Source organism: Hydractinia symbiolongicarpus, chromosome 2, assembly GCF_029227915.1.
Source record: "Hydractinia symbiolongicarpus strain clone_291-10 chromosome 2, HSymV2.1, whole genome shotgun sequence".
Classification (NCBI taxonomy): Eukaryota; Metazoa; Cnidaria; class Hydrozoa; order Anthoathecata; family Hydractiniidae; genus Hydractinia; species Hydractinia symbiolongicarpus.
The window spans coordinates 12,172,420-12,194,797 of record NC_079876.1 but is presented as its reverse complement, the minus strand read 5'-3'; the positions used below and the strand labels follow the sequence as shown (position 1 = coordinate 12,194,797).

At 37.2% G+C, this 22,378-nt stretch overlaps 1 protein-coding gene across 1 annotated transcript; it reads right to left on the bottom strand.

Annotated features, from left to right (window-relative positions):
* Positions 1-7,247: 7,247 nt before the first annotated feature.
* On the bottom strand, positions 7,248-10,741 carry LOC130629449 (uncharacterized). The gene is made up of 4 exons (XM_057442649.1): positions 9,677-10,741; positions 9,427-9,540; positions 8,754-9,351; positions 7,248-8,572 (listed from the first exon to the last, which is right to left on the bottom strand). Exons 1-4 carry the CDS (start codon positions 9,887-9,889, stop codon positions 7,320-7,322), a joined length of 2,178 nt encoding a protein of 725 aa, XP_057298632.1. The 5' UTR covers positions 9,890-10,741; the 3' UTR covers positions 7,248-7,319.
* Between the last annotated feature and the right edge of the window lie 11,637 nt (positions 10,742-22,378).

The following is a 22,378-nucleotide window of genomic DNA, read 5'->3' as shown; positions in this document are numbered from 1 at the left end:
GCCAGAAAACCTTGCTTTGAGAAAACATTAATTCGGAAGTAAACTGTTATTATTGCTATTAATGTCCCTTTCTCTTTTTTAGATGAGAAATTAATCACACTCGTGTTAGATCCACTTTTAAAAGTTGGTCTTAGAGACTGCTAAAGCCTGGTGTCGTGATTGTGCATGCCAAGATGCTTTCCGTAGTAAATATTACAACCCTGTATGAATGCAGGTATTGTAATACCTGGACAACAGACACTGAATAGGGATTGAGAAGAATACTGGATCCATCGTTGCACTAGAGTTGGGTATTGGTTTTGGGTTCCAGTCCTCCAAAAAAGCCTTGATGATATTAGCAAGAATTCAGTTGCCAATGCCTTTAATGTTGTTTAATTTAATGGTGGAAAAGCATATAAATTTTTTTTCCACATTGAGAAAAGGTATCCATTGCAATTGCTTTTTGGTCAGGCTTACAAAATATTCATCACACTTTGCATTTGCGCGTGTATCAAACAAATCTACTAATGGGCAGCCAGAATGGTCGCTTATCCTTACAAAATAATTTTAGTACTAAAATAGCAGCCTTTTATGTGTTGTGGCATGTCTTCCGTATTTCAACGTCCTCTTATTTGGGTTACTCCATATTTCCCACCCCGTTCCCAAAGACTCGCATCTAAGCACTGCACTATACCGACCTGGAAGGTACATCTAACCACCATTCAATAACCAATTTTGAGTGCAAGAAAAGTTACTTTTTGGCATCAAAATTGTCATAAGCAGATCTTAAGCCAAAAATGTTATCATGTTCCAGAAGTATGTAATGTAAGGCTCCCAAGGTAACAGCTGAAAAAGATGCAGTGATAGTCTTAATCACTCTAGTACAGAAACGGACGGTTGGTGAGGATGCAACCAATAGGAGCTCACGTGAGTTCCTCAATGGAGATATGCGTTTATGTGTTCATGCAATTATCATATCGACCAAAAACACGAAACAAAGGATGGTTTGATCTTGGATTGGTTTAAGACTGAGTTTGTTTGATGGACTATAAACGCTAGGCTAAGCAAGAGGTTAACTGCAACATTTCTAATCACCTAGGAAGTTGAGTATTATTCGCTCAACGAAAAAAGAACGTCTATATATACAACATATAGAGGTATACCTTAAATCTTAGGAAATAAAAAACTTTGAGTATCCTAGTAAAACTTCTCACACCTGGACTAAAACCAAAAGGCATAGCAAAAAATCATAAAATTCTTAGTCTAACTTAAACACAAAAACTCCTGGTAATCCTGGGGAAAAACAAAAGGTTGAATTATATCTGGAATTTATAGTAACAAAATAAACGCTTCGATTACCAGAATTATCTCAACTACTACCCCGATTGGGGTATACCTATATTCCAAATTAACCGCAAGTTATCAACCCAAACCTGGTTGATATGGTTAGCGCATTACTAGCCGCATGGCTTGTAATTAAATCCTCTTATTAGACGAATATAAGAAAAAGATTAAATTAAGGAGGCAACCTCGTTTTCAGGGCTCTTCTACGCCTATGTTGTTCTAACAGAAGTGATGGGGCGTCTCCTGTCAAAATATTATAAGCGTAGAAAAGCTGCTGAAAAGGTTGGTCACCGAGGCTCTTTTTTCGAAAAAACAGCGCATTTATGTTACTTGTCACAGACGGACAGACGGATTTGCTAATTCCAGTTGTAAGGCAGAAATCTCCATAGAAAAACAAAAACAATAATCGCCTATATAATGTGCATTATAAATATATCATTCTCGTTCTCAAAGCTCTTTGATATAAACCCTCAAAGGGCTCTGGGGGAGAGAATGTAAATCTATGTCACGTGACATGACCCACGTACCCAGCAGTTATACTCTTTTGTAGCCATTGAAGCAAATACTACACTTTTATAGTTCAATTTCGATAAAATTAAAGCTTCTGCCAAAGACTTTCTCACGTGATAAGGGAGTAAATCTCCCGCATTTTTGTAGTGCGCAAAAGGGTTTCATAGGCGAACTTGATGATATTGCTAACTCCTCCATTCCATTTTAGATTGTCACCGAATAGAAATCCAAGAAGTTTAACCTTCTCTTTTTCCGATCATTTTAAAGTTATTTCGATCGAAACAAAGATTTTAAGTTGAAGTTCCTTACTGCTTAATATACAAAGTAATCATTCATATCTGAAGAGTGATGTCGTATTCGTTTTTGTGTTACTTGTCAAAAAGAGTTTCTTCAGGAGCGAGTTCTTTTTGTCTTTTTGATTTTGTTCTTATATTTTTTTTTTATAATCTTGATATAGTTTGTACCAACACTGATCATTTGAACTAGGGATTATTTGCAAAGACAGTTCAGTTTATTCACAGCCTTAATGATAACAGAATCTTTAATCCACGGCGGTATGCGTCTGGTAAGTTTAACACGGTTGAGTGGTGCGTGGTGCTCAAGACAAATCTATACAAGATGTATAGTTCATTTTCTGGTTCACGAAACGCAAAGACCAAAATGTAAAAAATCCAAGTTGAAGTCATTCATTTTTTTTCGTCATGTGTAAACTCAAATCTTGGTTCGAATTGTTCTTTTTCAATATTGGTCAATATATATGGTGTATCATGTTTGCTAATTTTTTGGCTGAACATCTATATGAATTACTCTATTTTGTATATTTGTTATTATATGGTCAATGAGCCTTTTTATCTTCCTTGTTGGGTATTTCATAAGTTAAAATAAGTTATATCACGAAAGAATATCTTTACATCCTCTAGAGAATTCTTTCTATCAGCACGGAGATCAATGTTCATATCACCCGTCGCAAATATGATACCGGTCCACTTCGTCATAATTTCTGCAAGGAGTCCTTTGAATTCGAGAAGTCATTTAAGCTTTTCATCTTCTCTGGAACATGGCTGCTATACAGTTAAAATGAGAAAGGGTGTATTTTTATTTCGTTCACGGAACACAACGCATAATGTCTTAAGTGAATAATTCCTTTTAAGATCAAATCTTGCTTTAAAGCTGAGATTTTCTCTAATATAGAAACCGACACCACCTCCTCGCTGTCCTTTCCTGTTCACGAATACTGACTCATAGCCCTTTATTGAAACGTAGTTGAGTTGATGTTTATTACCTTGTAGCCTGGTTTCACTCGATGTCAAATAGTATAACTTTATTGAACTCGTCAAAAGAAGAGAGTAAGATTATGTATTGGTATAGGCTATTAAGGTTGAGTTTCGGTGTCTTTGTATTAGTTTAACATGGCTATCTTTTTTTGGTTGAATTGAAGTTACATTTATTTCATCCAAGTTAGTGTCTCTTGAATGAAAGAAAAGTAAAGTACTGAGAGTAAAATGCGTACAGGTCCATGAATAAGTGGCTGGTTGTAAAATGTATATTGTTTTTTTTGTGTTGTATTACATGACAATTGGGATGGGCTCAAACACGAATTACATTTAAAACGTTTACGATTTCTTTCAACTCTTTTAGACAACACTACATTTGGATTGTTGTGTATACCAGGTCAATTTCGACATCTCCACATAATGCAATGTTATAAGAAGCTGTAGAATAAAGATAATAACTTGTTCGTATTTTTTGCAAGCTTTATCTTTTTGTAGTTAAAGCAAGATGCGCCAAGAATGAAATTTGAGAGTAAATAAGGTTGTGGTGAAAATTGTGATGGCACATAGAAACCACCGTAATAAAAGTAGCTAAACTGAAACGATATTCGAACAACTGAAAAGGTAGACGAGCCTGATACCAGACCTCTTAAAAAAATGAATTTTCTATAACTTTATTAAGCAACAAACAGTCGCGACACTGCAACGGTGTATGCGTTGCAAGTGACTTAACATACTGCATACCTCTACTAAAACGCTTCACCTGATCTATGAAACAGTTTACAGCTCTTATTAAGCGCTTCGCAGAATTTTCAACGCCGGGTCACACCTTAATTTGTGACTTACCCCGGCGTTTCGACGCCGGGTTTCCCGGCTAGTCTCTATAATAATAGCCGTATTATGTATGTATGTTCAAAATTGTTGCGCGCAGTTTTTTCGGAAAATTATCGCGGGCCCCGATTTTTACGGGCCTCCGTTTTTTGGTTGGACGCAGCTTAATTTCAGAATAATTTCGGAATCACGCCAGAACCGGATAAACAACATGCTAGGGAGGCCATTTCAGTTTTATAATGAGGGTGTCAAGTTTGCAGATCTGTTTGACCTTTTTTTCTTCTATAAGCTTTTTACTTTTGTAGTATTTCATTTATTTCTTTTTTCACATGTTAAGGCACATATATTTGCGTTTTTTTTGCCCACATAGAAATCTTAAATCATCAATTTTAAGAGTTTGGCATCGAACGTTGATTTTGAATCAGCTGGGCTAGCTAGCTAACTATATTTAGCTTTACTTATTTCTGTTCTTATGACGTTTCTATTCAGTTTGGCATATTATTATTCATTCGTATTTGTTGTTGTGGCTATCTAATTAGCTCTTTAGCTACCTCTAACTTAAAAGCGACAGTAGCCAAAAACAGTTTGGCTACCAACAAAATTCCTAATAATAATAATTATGCTAAGTACAGTCAGGTGACTGCAGCTTTTATTACTATTATGAAAATTTATTCTGCAAAATAAAATAGCTGAGTAATTTTTTTAACTGAACCGGGTTAACGCCAGGCTGTTCAGTGATTTTCTTTAAAACTAAAGCAATAAGGATTTTTGGAGAATGGTATCACCTCTATGCTCATGTATGACACGATTCACCTGTTAAACGCTCTGCCTGGTGTAACGACAGGCTGTTTCCTGTGTTTTTATTTGAACCGTTGTGATAAAGTTTCTTTGGAAAATGTTTTTATGCCTAATACTCATGAATGACATAATTTAACCTGTTAAGTGCTCAGCCTGGTGCTAATGACAGGCTGTTTCCTGTGTTTTTCTTTAAGGCGTTGCAATAAAGTTTTATATAGCTATGCCCGTTCAACTCTGTTTAACTGTACTAACCGGTCAGTCATGTGTTTCTTGTGTTTTTATTTAAACTGAAGCTGCACTGAAGTGTTTTTCAAAAGGGTATCATCCATACCCGCATGTGCGACTCCATTTAACTGTACTTAGCGCTAACTCTGGTGTCACAATTAATTTTTAAATTTTCACAGTTATTCAGCAAAATAAAGTAATAGTGACCGGTTGTTTTTGCTATGATGGGGTACCAAGGTTTGTAAACTCTGTTTTTATTTCAGCTATCATTGCAGGAAAGTTGTTTTTTGAAAATTATGTTACAGTTGCAGCACTACAATGGTGTATGCTTCACTTGATTTATGACATACTGTATACCGGTACTAATGGCGCTCCACCTGACCATGTTGCACAGTTTGCAGTTCTTAAAGCACTCCTTAGGGCGTTCAACAACAATTACTTGTGCCCTAGCCAAGCGTTTCGACACCGGGTCTCCCAGCTAGTCTATATATCTGTCTGTCACGCAAAATGGTAGCTTAGCTGCCCAAACGCAATGCGTTATAAAAAGGACAGGCGAACCCTTGGATTTTTTCACGGGCTAACGACTAGTATATAAAAAATGTGTATTGTGCAACTACTGTTTTTATTAGTTTTACAGCGACAACCAGAAAATTATAACTAAACAGCTTTGTCTTGATTAACACACTGTTATGTTTTACATCTCAATGAAAAAAAAATAATAGGTATCAGTTGTGGGATTTTTCGCAGTTTTGTAGAAAAGAGGAAATGCAGTTAAAGTTACGGTTACGTCGGCACTTTTGCAATGACGTCATTAGAAAAGTATTATTCGACCAGAATGTCTACATTATAAGTATTGTTAAGAACCACAAGACGCTTTTTTCTTACATTAATTTCGCGTCTGGTTAGTTCATGCACACAATCTGCAGGAATGTGTGTTTGGTTTAGCCTTTCTTCGTCTCGGAATAGAAAATGAACACATTGGTAAATATTTTACACGGAGCAAATTTATGTGCGAGATTACATGAGAAGCTAGCTGAGGCGGTAAAAATTTTATTTATTGATTTTTTAAAGAATGCCTTAGATCTAGTGCTCACAATGTTGTATTTATTATAGTGTAGTTAAAGGGGAATTAAGCCTCAAACGTAAATAGCATTATTTCGGTTAACATTATGTTCGTTTCCCAAATTCTGGTCAAAATTTTGAAAAATAAATATTATTTGGATTGATTTTAATATAAAAGTTACCCCTTTTATGAGCGAACGGTAAGCGCCATTTAAATTTTCTGAGGCCACGGCTGATTCTGGAGACTGTTATATCGTGACGTATATTACGCTGAAGAAGCATAAGCTTGCGCTGAGCGAAAGCAGCGAGATATGGAAAATTCAAGCTCCTGCTCTGACTCTCCTATTTCAGAAGTAGAATATTCAAGTGACTCTAGCGAAACGTCAGTAACAGGATGTTACATGAATGAGCCTGAATACTCCAAAGCAGAACTTGAAAAAGTGACTTTAAATCTAGTGATAGCGAAGAAGAAGACGAATTGAATTCAAGCAGACTTGAAAATTTAGTGTACTTGTACATGTTGCGTTATTTATAATTGCTTCGCTCTTGTGGAATGCAAGTGTTGCCAAGAATTTTTCAATTTATTGAACGACAAGTTGAATGATAACAAGTGCATCACGATGCACAAGGATTTTGAAATTTTATGTTTGAACCGCACAGTGTTAGAGACAGCCAGCATACGACATCGACGATATCAGAAAAAATATAACGAACTCTCCACATATACTAATAAGTAAGTCTTTCTTCAAAAAATATGTTTCTCGTAAATATTTTCACAGACCATATTTCTCATTGTCACACACAAATAAAAAGTTCTTCTTATCTTCTCACTTTTCGCTTTATAATCTTACAGGTCCATGCGCTATGAAAATACACACCATCGCAGATTATTTAATTAAATTAAAAATAATGTCATTCCTAGAATATCTAATAAAAAAGGAGGAGAGCCCATGTGCCTCAAATAACAATTTGTTTTAAAGAAGTTTTGATGAATGAATAATTTCTTTCGAATATTTTATCCTGGTTTACACTATAACATAAACTTTGATTCCGTTGTAGGGAAATGAGGTACACCAGTTACCGACAGTACACGGCCTGGGTACATATTATGAAAGGCTTGGAAAAGGATGTCGCGTGGTGATTCCAGCTTGTGTTGTGCGGAAAATAAGGGAAGAATTTCCTGATTCAGATGGATAATATACTGGATTCAAAAAATTTGTTGACATATAACGGGACTTAACATTTTTAAACAAACAATAACAACAACAAAAAAGCGAAATAAAGTACAACGGACCAGAGTTATTTTTTGAATCGTTTTGCATAATTCCGTTTCTCTAAAATTTTCGAAGTGTCAGGTCTGGCCGTGTGGGCAATGTTACGTGGTCGACTAAGCTTGTTTACAACTTCTTTACCAGAGATCTTTACCTTTACCCCACTCTCCTTTCTTTCAATTATGTCATTCATTATCGCATCAACAAAACTGAAAGACTTGGGTTCTTTCACAGGTTTCACGACCCACTCTTTATTCAATTTGCTTGAGACAAACTTCCACTTTTTTTCACCGACCTTCTGACTCCCTTTACGCGCGCATTTTACAACAGCCTGCTTTCGACCAACGTTATTGTTATGGTCCAAGATAGCCAACTTCACTCGGGCGTTCATCACATTCAACTCGAAATGTTGCCGTTTTGGTGCGCACGCTGTTATCAGTGAGTGAAAAACTTCCACGCCCCCTGTGTGGTATGGTTCGCAAAGAAGTTCCATATCCTTCAAGTTTTTTTTATCAAGGACGATTTCTTCCAATGCATTATACGCTGGCGAATGTTTCTCAATCCACTTCTTCTTTCGTGCCTCAGCACTAGAATAGGCTTCGTGTCGGCACCTGGGATACTTGGGATATTGCTTCGCAAAATTATGTTTATTCGTAACATGTTGAAGTATCGACTTCCACATTTGCACCAGCAGCTCTGGGTCACCTTGGCAGTTTTCGGCACACCAGAAAAGATGATTTCCTATTGGTTTGATCCAATCCTGTAATATTCGCCTATCTTTTCGTTTTACTAATGGTCTAAGTTTGGCTTTGATGTTCTTAGCAAAATGCCATGGATCATACCGATGCATGATATCTAACCTGTTTTCACGTATCCATTTAGCGATTTGCCTGTTTCGGTCCGTGGCAACTCTTCCTACAGGATAGTTATCGGAACTTAACTGCTCAAGGCAATTTTTGAAGCCTTGTAACTCCAAGGGCGCCGAACCTTTACCGGTTGTTGTTTGGATTGTGGTTGTCGCAACAATTTTGTTAGACGCTGACGATTGTAAACTATATGTGCAATACTTGGCAGATTTACCAGGTGAGTTAAATCTGCCATCGCCAAGACATGCTTCATTCTCTCCCCGACAATCCTCTCTTGCACTGGCAATATTTTTCACGAAATGGTCGTTTACAGTTGGGATTATCAGTGATCGCTGAACATCATAGTATGTTCGTTGATTGACAAAATTTAAACCAGAAAAATTCGCAACTTTCTTCACCCTTTCATATGTGTTTCCTAAAATGGTAATATATGATTTTAGGTGATCCAGACTGCAGCGTGCTGAATGAGCAGCGAAAATAACAAAAAGTCAACATGTCCGAGAGATGAGGTTGCTTTCAACCCGTTTGAAAACATGGCGTAGCCTGCTGTAAATTTGCATATCATCATGCAGCATGCAAAAGAAGATTTTTTTTACCTGAACAAAATATTGCAGAGGATAGTAACAAATTAAATGCTGGCATTTTTCCAAGCATGGGTTGACTTTTCCAGTCAAAAACCACATGCTCATTGATGCAATACCCTTTGTATAGTACACACGTTTCCTGCTCACGCTTTTCGATACTGGTTGCGGTTCCATCACATGAACGACAGGGCAGTAAGTTAAATATTTCATCTAGCATGCTTTCGAAAACAACAAATTTCTTTTCTTTTAAAATGCTTCGTTCGGTTTCATGAGCATCACTAATATTGATTGACTCTTCTGCACTTTCAGCGATGTAATCAGAGTCTTTTTCATCGTCAGTTGGTAAGGATTGTAATGACGAGTTTATAGGAGAGAGTAAGACGTCCTCACAAACGTGCTTTTTTTTAGAAGGAGTGGAGCAAACAGTTTTTTCTTTGGAATATGCGTGATCGTTTACCACAGCAACGTAATTAGCAGAAATGGAATAATACTCAGGAGCTTGCGCTTCAAAGTCACATGATTCTAACCGATCAGTTTGACAGCTTCTGTTTAAGTCGCTTAGTGATATTTCACATTGAACTCCAACGTTTTTGTGGGTTGGTTCAATAATCTTGAAAGATAAAATAACTAAGTTTAACCGAAAAAAAAGTTGCAACAAATCAAAATCAGTTACAGCGTGACTTACATCCTTCACATTTATGATCATGATGGTTTCTTCTTCAACCAAAGTTGGATTTGTTTGAACATTCACAGTTTCGTTTTGAGAAACTTCGTTTTCCGTTAGCAGATGGCCGATAAGCTGTAAAACACAAAATTAAATACAACTCAGTGTAAACAGGACCCAAACAATATCATTTGAAAACACTCCAGAGGTAGTCTAGATAAAAAATAGAAAGAAAACTGATGTAATTATATGTTAGAAAAAAGTGACCAACTTCAGAACGTGCTAATTCTTCACTTCGTCTAACAGATAATTTTCGTTGCTGTAAATGTTTTGTGCCGTCCATGTTTATTTCATCGTATGTTTTGTGCGAAAATTTTGTTGGCACTGCCCCCGGTACTAACTCTTTCTTTTTTTTCTTTTCGTAAAATATTCCGGCAATGTTATTTCTTTTTTTAAACAATCTGGGTGAAAATGATCTTCGCATAACACAGCGTCTTTACCAAATTTCAACGTATTGATGTTCACATCGACACGACCCATGTTGTTTATCCATCTCAAACAACGCAACTTTTCTTCGTTACTGTTCGGTCGAGGAATCATAAAAAAAGACTTCTTCACCTCTCCTTTCCCAGTACTATTTCTACAGCCATAAGCTTTACAAGTAGGTATCGTTTTTGGAAGAAAGATAACATCAACAAATACGCTGTTACGTTTGCTCACATTGTGTAAACAACTTTAAAAAAGATGAAGGGATCAAAAAATTGAAATGAGCGTAAAATACAATATAGATCTCCATCGCAGATTTTTATGATTTAAACATGGCGATTACTGTTGTCAACTTTTATGCTAGAAAAGGGATGTAAATTCAAAGAATTTCAATTTTTTTTATATACCATCAAAATAAGTAGAGTTTGTAAAAGATATTTCCAAAGAAAAAAAATTTGGGCTTAATTCCCCTTTAAGTCTAGCTTAAAATAAACGTATTTCTTATTCCTGTAAAAGTTACCGACACACACCTTAGGTGGCTAGTGTTTGGAAACGAAACTTCAGGAACGAAAAGTTGTTAAATGGCGCGCCGTTTATTGCGAAAGACGCATATTTCGCTTTCCGTACAAAGGTTTGACTGATTTCTTCTGCCTTATCTTCTGTCTTATCCCACATGTGTTGGATGGTTACTGGTTACTTGTCGTGGATTTTAATGTATGTATTTAGTCCTTATTTCAGTCTTTCAACTATGGTTTTACATTGATTTAATTTCATTTTGGAGCTTAAAACATATTGATTGCATCAATTATAAGGAACTTATAGCTAGCTATAGCTAAATTACGTGCATTTTGGAAATTCATTCTGCAGACTTGATTTTATTTTTTATTCCATTAGAGATAGTGCGCGCAATGCCGTGACGTCACAGCAATCCCCGGCAAGTCAACAACAATTCCATAATATTCTACGCACTCATCCAAGACAATTCCATACTAATCTACATAAGACCTAGTATTCCGATGACGTCATCAAAGTGGAATAAGAGGTCCAATATTTTCTAGCGCAATAACCTAAAAATCAACGCACACATCTCAGGGAATTTCCCCAAGGGAAGCAATTGTGTTAGTTTTCGAGCAGAATAAAATCTTCGGACAATGTAAAAACTCTGTATAAAAATGGGCAGGAGAAGCATCGTTTTAAAGGCACAGGACATGTGCAACGAGACATTTGAAAAGAAGCCCCACATGTTCAGACGTATACCAGATCAATTCAAAAGGCAGGAAATGTGTAATAAGGCTGTTAAGGAGAATCCATATGCACATGTTCAGACGTATACCAGATCTATTCAAAAGGCAGGAAATGTGTAATAAGGCTGTTAAGGAGAATCCATATGCACTCATGTATGTACCTTCAAAATTCAAGACACAAGATATGTGCAATAAGGCTGTTGGGGAGGGGCCCTGGATGCTCAAGTATGTACCCGATCAATGCAAAACGCAGGACATGTACAACCGATTGATTGAAAGAAATCCCCAAAAATCGAGTATGTGCCAGATCGTTTCAGGACCCAGGAAATGTGTAACAGGGCTGTTGAGGAGTAAACTGGCATGCTCGAATGTATACCGGACAGGTTCAAGACCCAAGACATTTGTAACAAGGCCGTTTCAAGGTATCCTTGGGCGCTCGAATATGTGCCGGATCAGCTCAAGACACAGTACATATGTAAATGGGCTGTTATGAGGGATGAAGAGATGTTCGAGTATATGCCCGACTGGTTTGTCACCCGGGACATGTTTAGTAGCAGGAACACTAGGCCCAAACTACTCTCTGCCTATTGTCGGAGGAAATCCGAAAAGGCCGGAATTAAGGAGAATCTTCTTCCAATAGCCTGGCATCCAGATAGGGTCATCGATTGGTGCTTTTCAGAGGATGAAAAGTTGGGCCTCAAAAAGTATTGGGGCTTGTCCTGAAAACGTTATCTTACAGCAATTGTTGCAAGATAATACTACTAAAAAAGATGTGTATCAACTGTCAATGTAGCCTGAAAAATATGATTTTCATGACTTTCCTTACCGCCATGGGTCTACCCCTACCACTTGTAACCCTGGCCTGTGTACAGGGGGAGGAGAAAAAGAAGTATAATAGGCAGATGATTGAGGACTTACAGGACCGTCTTGATGACCTGGAGCATGATCGTCAATGTAACTGTGATAGAGTAATTTGGAGCGTTGTAATGACTGTGAAAGGGTAGTCGATCCATATGATAAATGTACCTGTGGTCGTAGGTTCGTGGTAAGCGGTAAAATTTTATGGTGGGACTGCTATCATGAATATATCACATATAATGGGGGTGGTTGTGCATGTACAATGACATGCAATTCTCTGCAATCGTTCATATACAATAAACAGAATGCTGAAATTTGAGAACGAGCTTGTTAATCCAAAACTATTCTACAACTTTGCCACCACGTTTACAGATATCAACGATATCAATGTGGAATACCTAACGGTGTCGAATACTATTCCTGCTAATGGGGGTAAGGATCAAAGGAACATTATAGGATATTATATGCAGGACCTTGTGGTGGCCCTCAGGGTAAAAACGCCAAAACTCTGGTCTGCGCACGGGGTGACTAAATATAATACTAATGCGTCACCGGCAGTCAGTATGGATTTTGAGGAGTATCCGGATTGGATCGCAAAATATCGTCAACTATTGTCAAAAGTCGAAGAGTTAATCTTTGAACAACTAACGACGGACCCTGTAAAAAGGACCGTTATGTTAATGCTAAACTCCAATATTACAAGGACACGATTACGACCAAATTCCATGGTATTCCGATACCCTACGATGAACCCTGCCAGGTCAGCGTAATCCTGACCATTTCATCGGTGTTTGTACAAGGTAAAAATCACTACCCCCAGGTAAACATCACAGAGTGCCGGTACAAGGATTTTAAAAAGGAATGGTTGCTGGGTGAAGATAAAAAAAAAATACATATATATATATATAAAATAAAAATATATATAAAATTAAGGCCTTTATTCAGGTGGAGACTCTACATAGTGCTTGCATATTGCACAGATTAAAGTTTTTTTTTAATACATCCTTTTTTACCTTCTTTCCGGCCCTTGGCAATCAGCTGTTGACGCTCCTGTTCATTGATAGCATTCACGATCCTATTGAAGCGCTGCCTCATCTGTTTCTTTAACAGTAGGTATTTTTCCTTCTCTCGGGAGATTAGGCTATACTCGTCGTCGCTGATAACACCATTTTCCATTGCTTTACTGATGAGGTCAATAATAGAGTTTGAATTTGCCTCAGCAAGTTGCTTTATAGACTTATCACGCAACCGTTTCGAAGCGTTCCGAAGACCAGATTGCCCTATTCCAGCAGCAATCGCGAGTCCTCCCATTGCACAGGTCAATTGGAACCCCAAGCCTGACACCATAGCCTCATTCCCAAGCCCTAAAGTAATAACGCTTACACCAAGTAGACCATGGTCACAGAGGCGTACCCATCCATTGTCTATTTTAAACTTCTTTGCCAGTCTATTACACTCCTTCTTTTCACCCTGAAGATATTGTTCAACTTCCTCAATTTTTTTAAGCCTGAAAACCTGTCCCCCATCCTGATCAGACCCTTGCTCGGGGGCACTCGGTAAGCTCGGAAAGAGTTTACTGACATCCATCTTTATTCTATGAGAATGCACATTGTGATGTCAAAAAACGTCACGTTCTTCTCGTGATGGTAGACGTCCGTCAGCATAAACTCCAGACGGTCAGTAGACCCCTTTAGGGGAAGGTATACGGGACTGTCAAAGGTCCAGGTCAGCATGTTTCCTCATGCATTCAATTCCTTGGTGGGAAGCAAGGCCAGAACATTCGATTTTTTGCATCATGGTCACCCTTCGTGTAATATTTTTTTTTTTTTTTGGGGGGGGGGGGTGGGGGTGGGGGTCATAAGGTAGTCCTAGGAACTCTTGCAATTGCCTATCGATCACAACCGTATACCCGTCACCAACCCTGAGTTTACAGTAGGCATTTCTCAATACAAACAGTTTGATATTGTCCTCTGCCTGGCTATTCACAATAGCTGCAATATCCTCGATCCTATACAGGCCATTCATAATCTCAATTCAAGTCACCCTCTGATCAGGTCCTACTTTATGTATAGTGATATCGTTGTTGCTATATAGGTTCAACCATCCGAGTCTGATACTGATAGATTTTAGAGCAATACGTGTGTCCTGCCCCAGGTAGTCTTCAAATATGGTAGGTTTATCGATATCAGTGATTTACAGTTGTTTCATCTCCCTTTCTTCAAACAAAGAAATGAACATATACCAATACAATCACTCTGCAAAATACAAGTCCAACAGGGGTGAATGGCCACTTGGTGTAACCAACCTGGAGCATCAGGACCTGTACGTGAGTACATTCTCCTATATCTCTGTGGCATTCCCTGAGTTTAAGGATGAAGGCACCCATGCCTTTTGACGATGGCTTCTCACAGTATAAAAATCCCTATTCCACATCCGGATACACACAGGTATGCCGCGAAATTAGTGCAGATGCTAATGCCTTGTATAAATTTAAGGCGGTCATGTCGTCGTTAACAGATGGTAGGTGGTGGCGCCAGTTTGATGGGGACTGGGCCAAGTTCATTATGCCCAACAGTCAGGGTTTAACCTCTGAATGGTGGACCAAGCTAAGCAAGAATATCAGGGTTTATGTAGTTCTTTTACTGGGGTCTTAAGCAGGTGCCAAAGCATCTCTCATCGGGTCCAATGCAAACAATTATACAGCAAGGCAAATTCTGGTACAGAAATTCGAGGCTATGCTTCAACGTCAAGAGAATGTAAGCCATGACATTACGGAGTTTTAAAAAGTATTACAATATGGCAGGACTCCGGTGAACTTCGCTGTAATGCATCATGTCTACATGTTGCCATCCGACATGAATCTACGTATGGGGAGGATTGTAGGGTATAAAAATAATATTTTGATTGCACCGGCAAGTGCGACTTGACTATTGTGCGTCATGCGTCTGCCATATATACCTCAAAGCATGACACGCATCCTATACCTCCAAAGCATACCACACCCCATATACCCGATCATACCATACAGGCTATACCACCCACACCTCCCGGCTCCACAACATCGTCTCCCATACCCGAACAACTCCCAGAAAGTCAACACGAGGATACCAAGGAGGGTAGGTGATGTACAGACGCTTTCCCTCGTCCTCCAGATGGCTGACGAACCTCGTCACGCAATCATCACCCCTGTAGACTGTCAGTGGGTCTGGCACGAGCCCGTAGGCAAAGGTACTATACGTGCACCAGCCACATGGTAAGTGCTTGTTCAGCTTTTTCGTCCTAGTCTCCCTCGCATTCTCTTTCATCGGGATCAACAGGCTCTTGAAGTCCGCGTAGATGGCGAAGGGTACTTTGAACTGATGTTGACCATCCTTGTACTAGAGCCACTTTTCCTTTTCGCTTGGCATCGTGATCTGGACCGCTTCATTGTCCCTGCAATAGGTATAGTGCTTGTCTTGCCATTCGATTGTGGGAAAGGCTTGTAAGCAGTTGAGGCAGAAGTGCATTTTTGCCGTATCCTTCGATGTCTCGCTACCCAGAAGCCGTGAGAGATTTTTGACGGCTATATAGTGGAACTTTTGTCGTCCGTGAGTATAAGTAGGTTTGTCGCGTCCGTTGCGTTTCGATCGACGCAGGATATTGATCTTCTTCCCCGTCACATAGAGTACATTTACAGCGATGTCAGAGTTGTTCTTCTCAAACTTGGAGATATCCTTGATGCTTGTTGGAAACTCGATGCCCTGCCAGTTGTAGGCCTCTGCATAGGGTCTCAGCTTACTGATTCTTTGAGGATTCGTCCCCATCTCCTCATGATGCAGAACAGCTATGATACTCCACTTGAAACATTCCTCGTCTTCATTCATAGGGTTAATGATGGCTTTTTTGGGGGCTATCCACTTGGGTGCTTCAATGTACAAGGAACCCCTCGTCAGCTTGAGCTTGTGAAAGTCTACGTCGAGGTGCATAATTCGACTGATCGTAAAGCCGCTCTTGGGCAGCGCGGGATTTTCCACATGCGTCCTTACCTGGGCAAACATCGTATCCAGCACGACGCTACCCTGGAAGACCGGTGTCATGTTACTGTGGAAGATCTTATCTACCTCAATAAACTCGCTGGTGCCCTCCATCGGCTTTTTTCCAGAGAATCCAGAGGGAACATTGTACTTTCGCAGACCCCATGTCTTTAACCTGCTTCTCAACCAAGGTTTTCACGTGTGATCGCACCATCCCCAAGTATCCATCGACATCCGCGCCGTCTATGCCGGGGATGCGGAAACTTCAGAAGGTCCTATGGTGGGCATGCTTATGTTCCTGAGAAGTGAAGTCCCCTTGCTCCTCTTGGTTCGGTGCTTTCTTACGCCTCTTCTTCAACTTCAGCCGTCAGGGTCTTCCTTGCCCCATCATAAAGAGCAAGTATGCGACTTTTTGCTGATGCGTATATACTTTGCACAGGCTTCCTAATTCTCTCTGGCACATACTTCACAAGCCAGTCAGACCACTCTCGCAGTTTACTCTTTACCACTTGGCGTTCAAAAGCATTCATGGTGTCAATTGCCGGGAGCCTGGGCTCAACCTTACTCTTAATAGGACGGGTTTTTGCCATCTCTTGGCGCTCGAATATATCCAAGGCATCTGGTGTAAATGCTTCGGGTCTCGGAGCAGGAACAGGTCTTGGTGGAGCCTCTAGGAGAGCAACAAGGCCGGCCTTGTTTAGCTTGGAGTATCGCCTGAGGCCACGGGTCCTTGCGATAGCGTGTAACTGTTTTACAGTGTGTTTATTCATCTTTATTATATGGATTTCTTGCTTTCAATCATTTCTTGCACGGTCACAACTTTAATGGAATTCCCGGATTTGCCATTTTATGTCGGATTTGCCGATTTCCCTAATTGTCGATAAAGCGCGATTGCGCATGCGTCGGTTTTTTGTCGGATTTCTCGGAATTTCCGAGAGTGGGGATTTCGGGGAATTCGGGAATTTGAAGGATTTCCCATTTTGTCGTCGTCGTCGTCGACTGTGCCAGAACATACATTTTACTATCTCTCCTCTTATAATAGAACATTTCCACAAAAGCGTTGATAGTTGAAAACCTTCTTGTTTCAACTGACAGAGTAAGTGTTTAAGCCGTCTCACTTTCTTTTTTTTAGGCAGATTTTAACTATGTTCTATTTGATTTATTATTTTAACAGACAAACCAAAAAATCTCTGTCTCTGTTTCTACATATCTTATTACATCAGTCAGTGTTAAACAAGACAAAAAAGTGTTCAACAAGAAAAAACAGTGTTAAACAAGAAAAAAAGTGCTTAACAAGAAAAATAAGAGTAAAACAAGACAAAGAAGTGCTCAACAACACAAAACTGGGTAAAACAACATCAAGAAGTGCTCAACAATACAAAACGGAGTAAAACAAGACAAAAAAGTGCTTAACAACACAAAACTGGATTAAACAAGACAAAAAAGTGCTTAAAAAGACAAAAAAGTGCTTAACAACACCAAACAGAGTTAAACAAGACAAAAAAGTGCTTAACAACACAAAACAGGGTTAAGCGAGACAAAAGAGTGCTTAACAAAACAAAACAGGGTCAAACAAGACAAAAAAGTGCTTAACAACACCAAACAGAGTTAAACAAGACAAGAATGTGCTTAACAACACTAAACAGGGTTAAGCGAGACAAATAAGTGCTTAACAACACCAAACAGAGTTAAGCAAGACAAGAAAGTGCTTAACAACACAAAACAGGGTTAAGCGAGACAAAAAAGTGCTTAACGACACAAAGCAGAGTAAAACAAGGCTTAACAAGAAATAACAGAGTAAAAGAAAACAAAAAGTGCTTAACAAAACAAAATAGGGTTAAACAAGACGAAAAAAGTGCTTAACGACACAAAACGAGTAAAACAAGACAAAAAGTGCTTAACAAAAAAAAAAAAAAAACAGAGTAAAACAAGACAAAAAAGTGCTTAACAACACAAAACAGCGTTAAGCGAGACAAAAAGTGCTTAACAACACAAAACAGGGTAAAACAAGAAAAAAAAGTGCTTAACAACACCAAACAGAGTTAAACAAGACAAGAAAGTGCTTAACAACACAAAACAGGGTTAAGCGAGACAAAAAAGTGCTTAACAACACAAAACAGGGTTAAACAAGACGAAAAAAGTGCTTAACGACACAAAACAGAGTAAAACAAGACAAAAAGTGCTTAACAACACAAAACAGAGTAAAACAAGACAAAAAGTGCTTAACAACACCAAACAGAGTTAAACAAGACAAGAAAGTGCTTAACAACACAAAACAGGGTTAAGCGAGACAAAAGTTGAAGAAGCTTTTGAAACTTTTACTTTTAGATTTTTCGGTTATTATTGCAAGGAATTTTACTTAATGAACACTCTACTCTCTGTTTTCGAAACAATCAGACAGATATATTTAGAAGTTTGAGTGTTCATATATATGACAACTAAATGCGTCACTGTTTCTAATAACAACTTGATTTTAATGAGACTTTCAATTAAAGCTAAGGGACGGTAACTTGAAGGCAGCATATTTTTCCATACTAATTTCAGTGTGATTCTGGCTAATTAAGCTTTTCAAAATGTTTCCTAGATTTATTGAGATTAGACACATTTTAAATGTTTTTCGAAACCTGACAGCTAAGACCATTTCGTAATACATGGAATGTAAACATATATGTTGTGTTTACAATTGTGACGTTTGTTTCGGTCCTGTTGTGTTGCGTTGCATATGAATGGCGATTCAGGTTTTTAAAAACAAAACAAAAGTTTTTCAATGATTTAAAAAGAGAAAGAAGAGTTGAAAGAAGAGGAGAATGAAGTCTGTCTATAAATCCGTCAATATTAATAATTAATTTTCCTTTTTCTTTCATTTAAACATATTTTCTGCTTCCATTTCCCTCTGCTCAACTACACTCACTGGTCACGTTAGTTAGCACAGAGACTGATACTAATCTGTTTTTTATGGTTTTTTTATTGCTGTCATGGTTTTATATGTAGATACTGAATTGAAAAATAGGCAAAAAAATTGGGCAGAAAATAAGAAATGCCAAATAAGAAACGGCAAAAACATTGGTTGCCTAGCAAACATGTAGTCACTTTTTAACCACCTTTCTTTATCGATAAGGTAAGTTAACAAAAGATATAATAACGGATAATGTACCATGGTAATCTTAATCATAGCAGAGCTAAAAAATGCTGTAATCATGTGATCTCTGTTTACAATAATATACGGATACTGTAAATATGAAAATGGATTTGATTGGTTATCACATTCACAATAGGTTTTGTATTACGTTACTAGGGAATGTTTTTATAACATTGTGAACAAAGAGATGGCTCTTTATGAAACCAATCATAGAACTCGTGACAATCAATAAAATTAGACGGGCTTGGTCAATTGTTAGAAAAAAACTTTACCCTTCAGTAAGGAAAGCCATACAGATGTTTGAAATAAAAGACAAGTCATAAGGCAAGTTTACCAATTTATTATTTTTATTTTTCTTTCTTTTTCTCTTCATTTATTTGTTTTTTTGTCTTTAGTCGTGACTGTACTTAAACCTGAATATAATTTTTGATACTTTCCAGTCTTACAAGTTTGTTCTTAAGTTTTAAAAACTTAAGAACATCTGAGGTCTTAAATAATCTGTTGAGCTATGGATATCCAACAAGAAAGTTTAATCGATTTTCCTGTGTTTTTAAAACTCCCAAAGCAATAGAGAAAGTGAATTATTTTCATCTTTCGATTTATAGCATTGTTTTGCAGGGATGTCCAGTTTGTGTATTCTCAGGTTTTTGTAAAAGTATACAAGAATACGGTTAATAAAGCTAATTAAGCAGCGACAATGATTTTAAAATTGTTTCAAGAGTTTTGTAGACTATCACTATCTGGAACTTGTTAAGAAACAAAACATTGTTTGGCATAGGTAAAACGTTTAAATAGTAAAAAGTATATTATATTTCTTACGTATTTAAAGCTAGCAAAAAAAGTATTTTATAACAAAGAGAGCATCTCATCGTACTACACCGGTGAAAAAACTTTCAATTTTACTAAAATTGGATCATAGCTGGTTTTACTGCGAAACAAAAGTTCATTATTTTGATATGATTCAACATTTTGACGGATAACTTACTCTAACCGTCTCTTATCATATAATTTAAGCTTTTCTCGCAACTTGATTGGCTAATCTGCACGAAATATATGCTGTATTTTGTTTTTCAACCGAGAAAAGAGTGCAGTTTTTACTTATATAGAGTGCAAAAAGCTTATATTCTTCCTTTCATTGGCTGATTTAGCGTGCAAAAAGCTTATATTTTTTCCTTGATTGGTTGAAAATTCTTAGGAAAAGCCTATTATGTTCTTAAAAACGAAAACGATCGGCGAATCGGTGAATTTATTTTCACAAATATACATTTTATGATTCGCAAATTTTATTTTGTTTCAACAGTCATTAAATAGTCATTAATCATAGAGCACGCGCTCCCCGCCGGCTATGAAAAAAAAAACAATTGAATTATATTCAACTATTATAGTCAACTTAAAAGAATAATATTATAGCACGACGATGGAGTTCTGTGTTATTTGGCTTAACAATAATAATTTATTCTTTTAAAAATTAATAGTTTGTATTTCCATTCAGCGTGACATAAACATAATTTGTTATAATGTTCTAAAACTCACGTGACTTCATAAATTCAAATAAATTCATAAATACAAATTAAATAAATTATCTTGCAGTGATTTTAGTGGGCCCCATAACAATGCTTGTTAATATCGCGAACATAATTAAGCAGTGTGCAACCGACTATTTGAAATTAACATCATATAAGACCGAGTACATGATAAACAAGTTATCGCACATGCCCTCAAAAAGTATCAGCTGATATTTTTTCATTTTTTTAGTTCTCGTATATTTCACTCGCCTAAAGGCTCATGAAATATGTAACAAGAACATAAAAACACTCAAAAAACATTGCCGATACTTTTCTCGGCACTGTGCGATAACTAGTACATATACCTTTTTGAACTGAACAATGAAATATTAAAGCTGTCCATTATGTAGAATTGTAAAATAACGTTATGAAAAATATTCGCCCATACAAATTTCAAACTTAGTTCGTGAGAAGAGTACTAGGTACAAAGTACAATAACTGCGTTGTCATTATCTCGTGACAAATGTTACGTAAGAAAGCAAATCAACACTTATATATGTTTACATTCCAGACAACTTCTTTTATTTGTATTGAATTTTGTTCTATTTTGTTTATGCTTAGTCTGTTTGGTCTAATTTGACGTTGAAAATAAAACAAAAGTACAAACTTATTGTCATTGTTGTTGTCATGACGGTTATAGAAACTGTAATTATAGGATATTGGAAAATGAAATGGCAAGTTTCAATAAAATAGCGAAAGTTCGGTCAAGTATAGATTTTGATAAGAGAAATCGATACAGAAAGTACAAGAACTGACTCATGCCATCTTATGATAAGCTGTGTGCTATTAAACAAATAAACACTTGAATAGATATAAATTTCAAACAAAAAGTCGCCCTATTTATTGCTTAGCAAAAGCGGAGTACCAAAAATCCTTTTTAACCCTCTCAGAGTGGTATGTATTGACTATTACTCAAAAATACCCCTTATATTTAAAAGAAATCCTTTCTAAAAAACATTAAACTCTTAACACAACTATATTTCGTCAAGGGGAATAATTTTGTTTTGTATTTATTAACCCGACTTCCCGATTTTTTCGGATTTTCTTCGAAAATTAAAAAAGAAAAAATATTTTAAATAACGAGTTTGCCTATCATTAAAAACTAAAGGAATTAAATTTAAAGCAGGTACCAGTGCATCCATTTTGTATCAAGTTTAGTCGCACTTGGAAAAGAATAATAAAAGTTATGGGGGGGGAGCAGAGTTAAAACACTGGTACTGTATTTTCACATACGTTCCAAAAAAAATTAGTTGATGACAAAAACGTTGTGTAAGATAGTGTGAAAAATTAAAAAATGATGACTCATTGTCATCTTATGACAATGGTTATGACAAGATGTGTAACTAAATAAATAAACACTTGAACATATTTGCATTCCAAACTTCTCCTTTCTTAGCATATACGAAGACGCACGTACTTCTATTGAAAATTTGTATTATATCATTAACGTATATTATTTAATATTATTTTTTATCCCATGTATCAGAAAATTAAAAAAGCTTGAAACCGTAAATGTTTAAATGGCTGGTGTCATTGTGATCAAATAAACATTTGATCACAATGCGTATAATGAATATACGTCATTATATGGTCAAGTAGACGAAAGTGATAGCGATAAGTTGTCAGGGTAACCGAAAAAAAGTAATAGTGATGGATTGTTTTTTTTAA